The 12,485-nt window shown below is 35.8% G+C and overlaps 1 protein-coding gene across 1 annotated transcript; it reads left to right on the top strand.

Moving 5' to 3' along the window:
• Window positions 1–2,888: 2,888 nt before the first annotated feature.
• On the top strand, window positions 2,889–11,883 carry LOC129100189 (YTH domain-containing family protein 1-like). Its single transcript, XM_054609757.1, is given in 7 exon segments — window positions 2,889–3,183; window positions 3,614–3,638; window positions 6,842–6,921; window positions 7,600–8,241; window positions 8,244–9,281; window positions 9,482–9,526; window positions 10,517–11,883. Coding segments are annotated over 7 exon segments (1,884 nt in total). The 5' UTR covers window positions 2,889–3,156; the 3' UTR covers window positions 10,544–11,883.
• The last annotated feature ends 602 nt before the right edge of the window (window positions 11,884–12,485 follow it).

The raw sequence follows: 12,485 nt of genomic DNA, 5'->3' as shown, positions 1-12,485 counted from the left end.
ACAAATCTAGAATATTTTAAAAATACAAATCTAGAATATTTTAAAAATAGCATTCATGATTAAAATAACTAATCTAGAATATTTTAAAAATAGTATTTATGAATAAAATAACTAATCTAGAATATTTTAAAAATAGTATTTATCAATAAATAACTAATCTAGAATATTTTAAAAAATAGTATTTATGAATAAAATAACTAATCTAGAATATTTTAGAAATAGTACTTATGAATAAATATCTAAATACTCATGAATAAAAAAAAATATATATGGAATATTTAAAAAAAAAACAAATCTAGAATATTTTAAAAATACAAATCTAGAATAGTTTAAAAATAGTATTTATGAATAAAATAACTAATCTAGAATATTTTAAAAATAGTATTTATGAATAAAATAACTAATCTAGAATATTTTAAAAATAGAATTTATGAATAAAATAACTAATCTAGAATATTTTAAAAATAGTATTTATGAATAAAATAACTAATCTAGAATATTTAAAAAAATAGTATTTATGAATAAAATAACTAATAAAACCCATCTCTTTAAAAGAATTTAGCTAAACTAGTATTCCCCTTTTTAATAATTTTTTTTCTCTGTAACTAATCTAGAATATTTTAAAAAAAATAGTATTTTATTAATAAAATAACTAATCTAGAATATTTTAAAAATAGTATTTATGAATAAAAAACAAATCTAGAATATTTCAAAAATAGTACTTATGAATAAAATACCTAAATACTCATGAATAAAAAAAAAAATCGAGAATATTTTAAAAATAGTACTTATGAATAAAATAACTAATCTAGAATATTATAAAAATAGCATTTATGAATAAATATCTAAATACTCATGAATAAAAAAATCTAGAATGTTTCAAAAATAGTATTTATGAATAAAATAACTAAATACTCATGAATAAAAAACAAATCTAGAATATTTTAAAAAATAGTACTTATAAATAAAAACAATGAAATCAAACAGAAAAACAATTAAATGAAACGCGTTTCCTTTGCCGCCCCTAGCGGTGGACGAGCTGAAGTGCAGCGGCTCAGAGCCCGGATGAGAGCGGCCATTGGGGAAGTGTACCGGGCTTTAACACAACTGAGCAGGGCTCCCTCTCTCTCTCTCTCTCTATCCCTCCCTCTCTCTCTCTCCCTCTCTCTCTCTCTCTCTCTCTCTCTCTCTCTCTCTCTCTCTCTCTCTCTCCTCTCTCTCTCTCTCTCTCTCTCTCTCTCTCTCTCTCTCTCTCTCTCTCTCTCTCCCTCCCTCTCTCTCTCTCTCTCTCTCTCCTCTCTCTCCCTCCCTCTCTCTCTCTCCCTCTCTCTCTCTCTCCTCTCCTCTCTCTCTCTCTCTCCCTCCCTCTCTCTCTCTCTGGAATAACAAACACAAAGTAAACTTCAACACTCGGGATTATATATATTTACATTAAAAATACAAATCTAGAATATTTTAAAAATAGTATTTATGAATAAAATATCTAAATACTCATGAATAAATAAAAAAAAATCTAGAATATTTTAAAAATAGTACTTATGAATAAAATATCTAAATACTCATGAATAAAAAATAAAAAATCTAGAATATTTAAAAAAACAGATCTAGAATATTTTAAAAATAGTATTTATGAATAAAAATACAAATCTAGAATATTTGAAACATAGTACTTATGAATAAAATATCTAAATACTTATGAATGAAAAAAAAAAAATCTAGAATATTTAAAAAATAGTACTTATGAATAAAATAACTAAATACTCATGAAAAAAAAAAAAATCTAGAATATTTTAAAAATAGTATTTATGAATAAATAACTAATCTAGAATATTTTAAAAATAGCATTTATGAATAAAATAACTAATCTAGAATATTTTAAAAATAGTATTTATGAATAAAATATCTAAATACTCATGAATAAAAACAAATCTAGAATCTGAATAACAAACACAAAGTAAACTTCAACACTCGGGATTATAGATATTTTTCTTATGAATAAAATAACAGATCTAGAATATTTTAAAAAATAGTATTTATGAATAAAAAACCAAATCTAGAATATTTTAAAAATAGTATTTATGAATAAAAGAACTAATCTAGAATATTTTAAAAAATAGTATTTATGAATAAAATATCTAAATACTCATGAATAAAAAAAAAATCTAGAATATTTAAAAAAGAAAATCTAGAATATTTCAAAAATAGTACTTATGAATAAAATATCTAAATACTCATGAATAATAAAAAAACAAATCTAGAATATTTCAAAAAAACAAAACAAATCTAGAATATTTTAAAAATAGTATATGAATAAAATATCTAAATACTCATGTATAAAATAAATCTAGAATATTTCAAAAATAGTACTTATGAATAAAAAAACTAAATACTCATGAATAAAAAAAATCTAGAATATTTCAAAAATAGTACTTATGAATAAAATAACAAAATACTCATGAATAAAAATAACAAATCTAGAATATTTTAAAAATAGCATTCATGATTAAAATAACTAATCTAGAATATTTTAAAAATAGTATTTATGAATAAAATAACTAATCTAGAATATTTTAAAAAAACAAATCTAGAATATTTTAAAAAAACAAATCTAGAATATTTAAAAAAACAAACAAATCTAGAATATTTTAAAAATAGTATTTATGAATAAAAAAACAAATCTAGAATATTTTAAACATAGCATTTATGAATAAAATAACTAAATACTCATGAATAAAAACATTTAAATGAAACGCGTTTCCTTTACCGCCCCTAGCGGTGGACGAGCTGAAGTGCAGCGGCTCAGAGCCCGGATGAGAGCGGCCATTGGGGAAGTGTACCGGGCTTTAACACAACTGAGCAGGGCTCCCTCTCTCTCTCTCTCTCCCTCTCTCCCTCCCTCCCTCTCTCTCTCTCTCTCTCTGGAATAACAAACACAAAGTAAACTTCAACACTCGGGATTATAGATTATAGATATTTACATATCTTCTGTTTCCAGACAGACTTGTGTGGAAGTTTGTGTGAAAGAAAAACAAACACACACACACGCAGCTAGCTAGCGTGCTAGCTAGCACAAGCTAACGGTAGCTAACTGTGTGCAGCTCCTCCACACCACGGGGCCTCGGAGGACAGAAGGAGGGAGGACGAGCTTCATGAGTTATGTCTGCCACAAGCATCGACCCTCAGGTAGGAGCTAGCTCAAAGCATGCTAACACTTAGCGCTGTTTTAACGGGGAATGCTAGTTAGCTTAGCTTAGCCTAGCCGGTGCATGCATGCTAGCTAGCTAGCTGGCAAAAAGCTAAACCAACCGAGTTTTTTTTCATTTCCATTTAAATGTGGTGTTAACAAGTTCGTTTCCATGGTGACTGTGTTTATTATGGGCTTTGTTTTTGGTGTTTTTATGAGGTTTTTTAGCAGAGCTTAGCCACGTTAGCTAGCGTGCGTTAGCCACCAGATACATGAGTTTTTTTTAAACACACTGAAGCTAACTGTGTGTCCTCGTCCTGTCACTGTGGAGACAGCTGAGTCCACTGTGTTTTTGTGACAATAAGAGGCTGAAATCTTCTTTTAAATAACCTTTAAATTCTCTGTTTTTTTTGTTTCCTTTTCATGCAGAGATCAAAGGGACAAGCATCTAAAGGTGAGGTGTGACTGGATGTGTTGCACACCTGAGTAAACCAGCACAGACACTGACTTTGATGTATATATTGATGCACAATGTTCTAGGATTCACATCAAGGATCATTTACAGTCATTGTGCAAAGAAACTCAGCTGTAGACAAACAAAACATTACACATGAGGACATTCATGTAGTGCATTTTTCATATATATATATATGTGTATATATATATATATATATATATATATATGTATATATATATATATATATATATATATATATAGTACCAGTGAAAAGTTTGGACACCTTCTCATTCAACTACTTTGAAGAATGTAAAATATAAAACATATTCTGTCTTCAATATTTATTTATTTTTAGCGTTTTATTATTATATTTGATTATTGTGATTGCTTTTACCCTGTACATATATAAAACATATATAAAACATATACAAACAATATTCTAGGATTCACATCAAGGATCATTTACAGTCATTGTGCAAAGAAACTCAGCTGTAGACAAACAAAACATTACACATGAGGACATTCATGTTGTGCATTTTTCATATATATATATATATATATATATATATATATATATATATATATATATATATATAGTACCAGTGAAAAGTTTGGACACCTTCTCATTCAACTACTTTGAAGAATGTAAAATATAAAACATATTCTGTCTTCAATATTTATTTATTTTTAGCGTTTTATTATTATATTTGATTATTGTGATTGCTTTTACCCTGTACATATATAAAACATATACAAACAATATTCTAGGATTCACATCAAGGATCATTTACAGTCATTGTGCAAAGCAGGGAAGCAATGAAACTCAGCTGTAGACAAACAAAACACAGCATTACACATTCATGTAGTGCATTTTTCATATATATATGTATATATATTTACAGTTCCAGTCAAAAGTTTGGACACCTTCTCATTCAACTACTTTGAAGAATCTAAAATATAAAACATATTCTGGTTTGTTGAGCATTTGTTTGTTTACCACATAATTCCATATGTGTTCCTTCATAGTTTGGATGTCTTCAATATTTATTTATTATTAGTGTTTTATTATTATATTTGATTATTGTGATTGTTTTTACCCTGTACATATATAAAACATATATAAAACATATACAAACATGTTTTATATATATATATATATAAAACATATATAAAACATGTTTATATATGTATATATATATATTATATATATATAGTACCAGTCAACTACTTTGAAGAATCTAAAATATAAAACATATTCTGGTTTGTTGAGCATTTGTTTGTTTACCACATAATTCCATATGTGTTCCTTCATAGTTTGGATGTCTTCAATATTAATGTAGAAAAAAATAAAAAAAAAATAAAGGAAAAACATTGAATGAGAAGGTGTGTCCAAACTTTTGACTGGTACTGTATAATTAAATAAAAATTTCCAAAAATGTGTATGCAATTCCCTTATTATGTGACTGAAACTTTTTTTATTTTAAATATACAAATATATATACAGTACCAGTCAAAAGTTTGGACACACCTTCTCATTCAATGGTTTTTCTTTATTTTTTATTTTTTTCTACATTGTAGATTAATATTGAAGACATCCAAACTATGAAGGAACACATATGGAATTATGTGGTAAACAAACAAATGCTCAACAAACCAGAATATGTTTTATATTTTAGATTCTTCAAAGTAGTTGAATGAGAAGGTGTGTCCAGACTTTTGACTGGTACTGTATTTATGCACACATATGCAGTAAGATGCTTTGAAGAATCTAAAATATAAAACATATTCTGGTTTGGAAAATTTGTTTGTTTACAAATTCAATCAGGTGATAAGTTAATCTGACAATGTATAAAATGGAAAAACCATTGAATGAAAGTTTGTCCACACTTTTGACTGGTACTGTATTTATGAAGCAGTAAGATGCTGGGTCTTGCCACATGTGGAAAAGTCCAAATTCAATCAGGTGATAAGTTACTCTGACTGTATTTGATATAAGTTTCATAAGGTAGTATGACATAACCAATATATATATATATATATATATATATAATAAACCTGCACAATGTTTTTGCAATTTCTAATGTTATTGACAGTTACTTGTTTGGATTCCTTAGATTATGGCCCAGCCAAAGCTTTCTTTTTGCAAGTCAGTTGTGAGTAAAAGTTTCACAAAAAAGTATGAGAGATTGTAGTCAGCTTGGGATCTGGGAGATATAACATTCCAGGCATTATCCACCTTGTCACTGTCCCGTCCTTAATCTGAGTATATTCCAATGATGTTCCTAAAATACACTGTTTCTGTTTCGATCCCTGTTCAATGTTGTTTATGCACATTTAGATAGTCATTCTCCTCATGCTCCTACATTAGTCAAAGTGGTCAATCAACCAGGAAAGCAGAGTTCTCTTTGCAGAGTCGGTAGTCATATTTTGCTAAAGAAATATGTCAGATTCAAACATGCATAGCAGACAGTTTTGGGTGGTTTGAGAAGCTTCCAAGGTGGTTTTTCTTTTATGCTTTCGTCCCTTAAATCTGAGGACAGAATTCTTTGTGAGGGGGCAAACTGCAAAGTTTTATAGCCACCTTTAATCCCTGGAGATATTGTACAAGAAAATGTGAACATAAATCAGCACTAAAGAATGTTTTCTGCAGTCTCACCCTTACCTCAATGCCACCACGTATCCCAGCTGTACATAATGATTTACCGGTAATTCATTGTTGTCAGTTGCTCCCTAACGTTAGCGGTGGTGACGGCGTTTTTATGGCCTTGTAATTGTGTTTTTTATGACGTTCTAGTCAGCTTTGATTTACTGCAGCTGGTGAAGGAGGTGGAGTGACAGGCAGGTCTTGACTCACGCTTCACCTGCAGGCCTCGCTGGCAGCAGGCCACGGGCTGATTCACCTCCAGGATAGGCTCGGCCTGACACGGCTCAGTGATGTTTAACTTTTTTCTGGAAGAACACATGCACATCCAAGGTTGAAGGACAGATTAGAATTCTATATTCTTGAATGGATAATAATATCATTTGATTGATGGAAATCATTAAATCTATTTGTGTGCTGTGATGGAGCTAAGCAAATATGCATTTTTTTGTTTTACAACATAACCATTTAAACTCATCTTTATATCTAAAACAGCTATTGCTATCTTTGTCTATGTGTATTTAAATGTACATTAATGTAACTTTGTTTTCTGTTGCAGTGCAAAATGGTTCGCTGCATCAGAAGGAGACTCACCATGACAATGACTTTGAGCCATACCTCACTAGTCAATCAACTCAGGTAAAGATCAATGGGCCTCATTCACAAACAGTGCACACGCAACAAATCTGTGTTTAAACCGTGCTTAAACTTTTTACACAAAAAGGGAAATTATCAATATTATCTTACCTGAATGTTCTCACTTTCACCCTCATTTATTGGACATGTTATTAATGTTTGAGTCTCTCATCTTGGTTTGACATATCATGTGGTTCTTTTTATCTTCTGTTCTTCGGTCTTTTTTTTTGAAAACTTTTATATCAAACTGTTGAATCTGTAGCTGAGCCACAATCTGTATCTAAGGGACACGACATTCACCACCAGCCTTAGACCCTTTTATTTATATATTTTATTTGTGTGCATGTGTCATGCCCACAATGGTAATTGTAATGTTTTTAAAATGAAGAAAATGAACACTTCTACGCACATCTTGGTAAACAAAGCCCAATATCTCATCATAAGACAATTTTATTTTTGAAAAATAGTTCTTTTAAAATAATCAAACTGATGATCTGTCAAGGATTACAACATTTCAGCAGAATTGTATGATGGCATTTAGTAAGTCACTCATGTTAAGCAAAATTGAAAAAACATATTTTATATAAAATAGGAGAGTTTTAATTTAAATTATAAATCTGATTCAAACAAACTGTAAGTCTCTTTCTAATGTTGTGGCTCTGCTGACCTTCATTCTTCCAGAACAACAGCTACCAGTCCATCACCGACCCCTACCTGTCCAGCTACTACGCCCCCTCCATTGGATTTCCGTATCCCCTCAGCGAGGCTCCATGGTCTACAGGCGGGGACCCCCCTATTCCATACCTCACCCCCTATGGAGCCTTGAGCAACGGAGACCATCACTTCATGCCGGACACGGTGTTCGGGCAGCCGGGGGGCCTGGGGAGCAACATCTACCCCCACCGGTTTAACTTTTTCCCCGAAAACCCTGCCTTCTCTGCTTGGGGCACGAGTGGCTCCCAGGCCCAGCAGACTCAAAGTTCAGCCTACGGCGGCAGCTACAGCTACCCCCCCAGCTCTCTGGGGGGCACCCTGGTGCCTGATGGTCAGACGGGCTTTCACAGCGACACCCTCAACAAGGCCCCCGGCATGAACAGCCTGGAGCAGGGCATGGTGGGCTTGAAGATCGGCGGGGACGTCACCGGTCAGGGCTCGGGGGTCAAGGCCGTGGGATCCGTGATCGGTGGACCGGTGGTGGCGGCGACAGGGAACGGAGCCACGCCTATTGGGATGCCGCCGCCCAAACCCACCTCCTGGGCGGCCATCGCCAGCAAGCCCGCCAAGCCGCAGCAGCTGAAGACTAAGGTGAAGCCGGGGATGACCACCCTGGGGGAGCTCTACCCCCGCCTCCGATCAAACACAACATGAACATCGGGACCTGGGAGAAGGGCCCCGTGACTAAAGTAGCCACCGCTCCACTGCAGCAGCAGCAGCAGCCCCTCGGCCTGCCCCACCACGCCATGCCACCTCAAGGCCACATGCAGCAAGGACCCATGCACCCCCCGCCCCCCCAGTCTATGGTGCAGCCCCAGATGCAGCCTATGACCTTACAGACCCACCATCACCAACACCAGCATCAGCACCAGCAGCACCAGCAGCACCAGCACCAGCACCACCAGCCGCCGCCTCAGCCCTACCAAAACCACAACCAGCCCCCTCAACCCCAGACCCGTTGGGTTGCCCCCCGCAACCGCAACCAAGGCTACGGGCAGGGCGGCCCCGGCCATGACGGTAGCGGTATGATGGGCATGGTTGGTAGCGGGAACTGCGGGCCTCAAACGTGTGCCAGCCAGGGACCCGGTGCAGAGTCCCACCCGGTGCTGGATAAGCTGCGTGCCTCCCATAGCTACAACCCCAAGGACTTTGAATGGAACCTGAAGAACGGACGCGTTTTCATCATTAAGAGCTACTCCGAGGACGATATCCACCGCTCCATCAAGTACTCCATCTGGTGCAGCACGGAGCACGGCAACAAGCGGCTGGACTCAGCCTTCCGGGCCATGAACGCCAAAGGCCCCGTGTACCTTCTGTTCAGCGTCAACGGCAGCGGGCACTTCTGCGGCGTGGCGGAGATGCGCTCCCCGGTGGACTACGGCACCAGTGCCGGCGTTTGGGCTCAGGACAAGTGGAAGGGCAAGTTCGACGTGGACTGGTTGTTCGTGAAGGACGTGCCCAACAGCCAGCTGCGCCACATCCGCCTGGAGAACAACGACAACAAGCCGGTGACCAACTCCCGCGACACCCAGGAGGTTCCTCTGGAGAAAGCCAAGCAGGTGCTGAAGATCATCGCCTCCTACAAACACACCACCTCCATCTTTGATGACTTCTCCCACTACGAGAAGAGGCAGGAGGAGGAGGAGGAGGTATGCAAGGTGGGCACAGTACTTTTACTGTGTTGCCTTTTTAAATATACCAAAAATATATATACGCCATACACCATTACAACAGTTAACTTCATCTTATTTTATTTTTTTGATGCTACTATCGTTTTCCTGTTTATTTGTGTCTGAGGGACTAATTGTTGTTTTTCTCTCTGTTTGCTCTTATTTGCTCCTTTCAACAGACTTTTGAACCTTCTCCGATACCGAACCGCTCTCGGTTGGATCAGGTAAAGAATCATTTTATAATAATAATAATAAGTATTTTCTTGTTAGTGTCATTGACTATCCCACAATTAATAAATAGGGCTAGGTGATGAGGCTTATAAATAATATCTTTACATTTTCACAAATTCTCTAAAACTATTATTTTTTTTATTTAACCCTTTGAGTTTGACTCATTATTTAAGTAAATTTAATTCTAATTATCTCTGAAATACAATTTGCAGGCGGTAGTATTTCAAATGAGCATTCATATTTATTATTTTATATTTATGAATGTTCTCATACATTTTTTTCTACTAGAAACTGACTAAATTTGGATTTCACATTATTAGGAAGATCACTTTTTTATTTTGAAGTCAGTTATGGGTCGCTTTTATTTTGAAGTCACTTCTTACGCGCTCTTACTTTGTACATACACACACATTAAACTTCTTGGGGTCTAGTTTGAGCTTTCAAGGTGGAAGCCGGCATCTTCCATCACCGTTTCCACATCAACACGTATAAACTCGCTTTGGCTCTTCACTTCCTCCTCTCAGGCTCTCTTCCTGCTTCCCTCCAGATACAAAAACAAAAACATATCCATGCTAATACGCCACACACACACACACACACACACACACACACACACACACACACACACACACACACACACACACGCCCACAGGAGAGTGTGTGTGTGTGTGTGGGAGAAGCTAAATACCAAAGCGAGTTTCATGCCTGCAGCTTAAAAATAATGACGTGATGTTTAATGTTTGTACTCGATGTTCGCTGCAAAGTCATTTACTAAATCTCATGTAGAACAATACATCAAGTTTGTATGATATATCGCCCACCCGGAGTTTAAGGAGCTTTTTCTTATGATTGATGATTGTTCTTGATTGCCTTTTCCATCCAGTGAAGAATACATTTTATGTAAACCTCGTTAAAATGTGCTGTAATGTAATATTTAAATGTCTAATGTCATTTTCTTTCTCTTCTGTTCTTTTTCCAAACAGGAGCGCCAAAACAGGAATAAACAATAGAAGACATTTATCCTTGGCTTGATCAACAGTTACAGACTAGGACTTTTGATTTAAGAGACAGAAGAATAAGAAAATACAAAGTCCTTCATTTTTTTCTTCTTCTTATTTAATCCTGGTGAATCTCTGCCATTGTCGAGACTTGTGCTTATTTTTTTATCATTTTTTTTTGCCCCATGTACCACCCACTTCTTGTGCAGGGATAACAAGCTGATTAATGTATCACCCAGCCACCACCACACCCTTTAGTTTTTGTTTTTTTTAAAGAATATTTTTCTTCCCGTTCCATCTCGTACTCTTCTCTCACCAGACTGGTTTCTCTCTCTCCTGCCCCACACCCCCCACCTCTTTCCAATTGAATCAGGGTTTGACTGCACCACGGAGGAAAAAAAAACAAATATCTGCCACTTTATATTTCAGTACAATCAGGAACGGACGTGTCCTGCCCCTGTTTGTCCATTTGGGGGCAACGTTGCCATGCTTCAGAGGTTTAACTGTGCCAACAGGGTTGACGGATCCCAAAGGCAACGTTCGGACTTGGAGCCTACGCGATTAATAAAACTTCAATGTTTTATCTATTTTTCATTCAAATCGACAAAATCTCTATTTTTTGGCTTACTACTGACAATTTTCATTTTCAGAAAAACCTGTTTTTTCTGGAGCCTTAATGTTTTTTTTTGGTTTTTGTTTTTTTCTAATTATTGGTGACTTTTCAAAAAGAACTGCTCAAACAGTGACACTGCTGGAGAAATCAGGGATAGTGTGAAGTCACACGGGACTCGAGACATTTTTCCGAGGAGGAGTTGCAAAGGCCTCTGGGAAAAAAAGAAATAATGGATGTGTCCTCCACAACCAGAACTCTCACCATTTTAAGTCAAAAATTGTACTATTGACTTCCCTCACGCCCTTCTGCTTGCTTTCTTTTTCGATGTTTTGTCTTCAAAGGGTCTTTTGTATGTTTCATGGGGAGATTCTGCTTCGTGTACGCAACCCAGTCTGAGAGAATTGTTGCATCCACCATTTTAAGTTGTTTTATAATCAGAATCATGTAACGATGTAACTGCTACATTGAATTAATTGTTGCTTTTTTTTTGTTCCACAAAATAGGGAGGGGAGGGGGGTTCTCATATTTTTGTCCATTCACCATCATTCTGTCTTAATCCTCTGTTTTGTTTTAGTTTTTTTTCCTCAAATTTGTTTTTGCTAAGTCTATCATGTTGGTCGTAATGCTAAGCTTTAACGTAGGAGCCTATATATTCATGGAGAAAGCCTAAAAAAATGTATAACCTAAAAATTAATGTAACTGATTTACTATCGAGTAAGAAAAAAAGATAAGAATGAAATGTGGTTTCTGTGTGTTTTTTGGTTGTTGTTGCAAAAAAAAAATAATACTTTCTACTAGACTGAAACCATTAATACAGTAAAGTACTTTCAGGTATGTCAACGGGAAACCAAAAAGATTGGATATTTAAAAAAAAAAAAAAGTAGATGTGTGTGCCCATGAATGGAAAGCTGCAATGTAGGAAGTGATCTGGAAACCAGCAGCTTGTCTGTGAGGTGAGAGTGGAGATGTTGAGGTAACGGTCCTCCGTCGCTCTCCTGTTCGTCTCAGAGCGTTCAAAACCAGACTGCAGTTTATTTGTCAGCGAGCGTTCAAGACCAGCAGGTTCTCTCCTCCTTGATTTATTTTGAAACTGTCCTGCTCAGTATCTTGTGGGTTGTGAGGTGACTGTGGTGCAGAGAGGAGCAGCTTTCTCTGTAATGTTGAGGGATCCTTTTCCTAGTTTTGGTGTGCGAGATGAAGATGATGTGGGGAGCAATTCAGATCCACGATTCACAATTTTCAGTTTGAAATATTTGACCCCGATGACACCGACCGCTGTGGCCTGAAGTAATTCACGTGGAGTTATTTTTATATAATGTCAGACGGTGTGTGTGTGTGTGT

Source organism: Anoplopoma fimbria, chromosome 12, assembly GCF_027596085.1.
Source record: "Anoplopoma fimbria isolate UVic2021 breed Golden Eagle Sablefish chromosome 12, Afim_UVic_2022, whole genome shotgun sequence".
NCBI lineage: Eukaryota > Metazoa > Chordata > Actinopteri > Perciformes > Anoplopomatidae > Anoplopoma > Anoplopoma fimbria.
The sequence above is the reverse complement of the archived record's forward strand: the minus strand, read 5'-3'. Positions and strand labels throughout refer to the sequence as shown.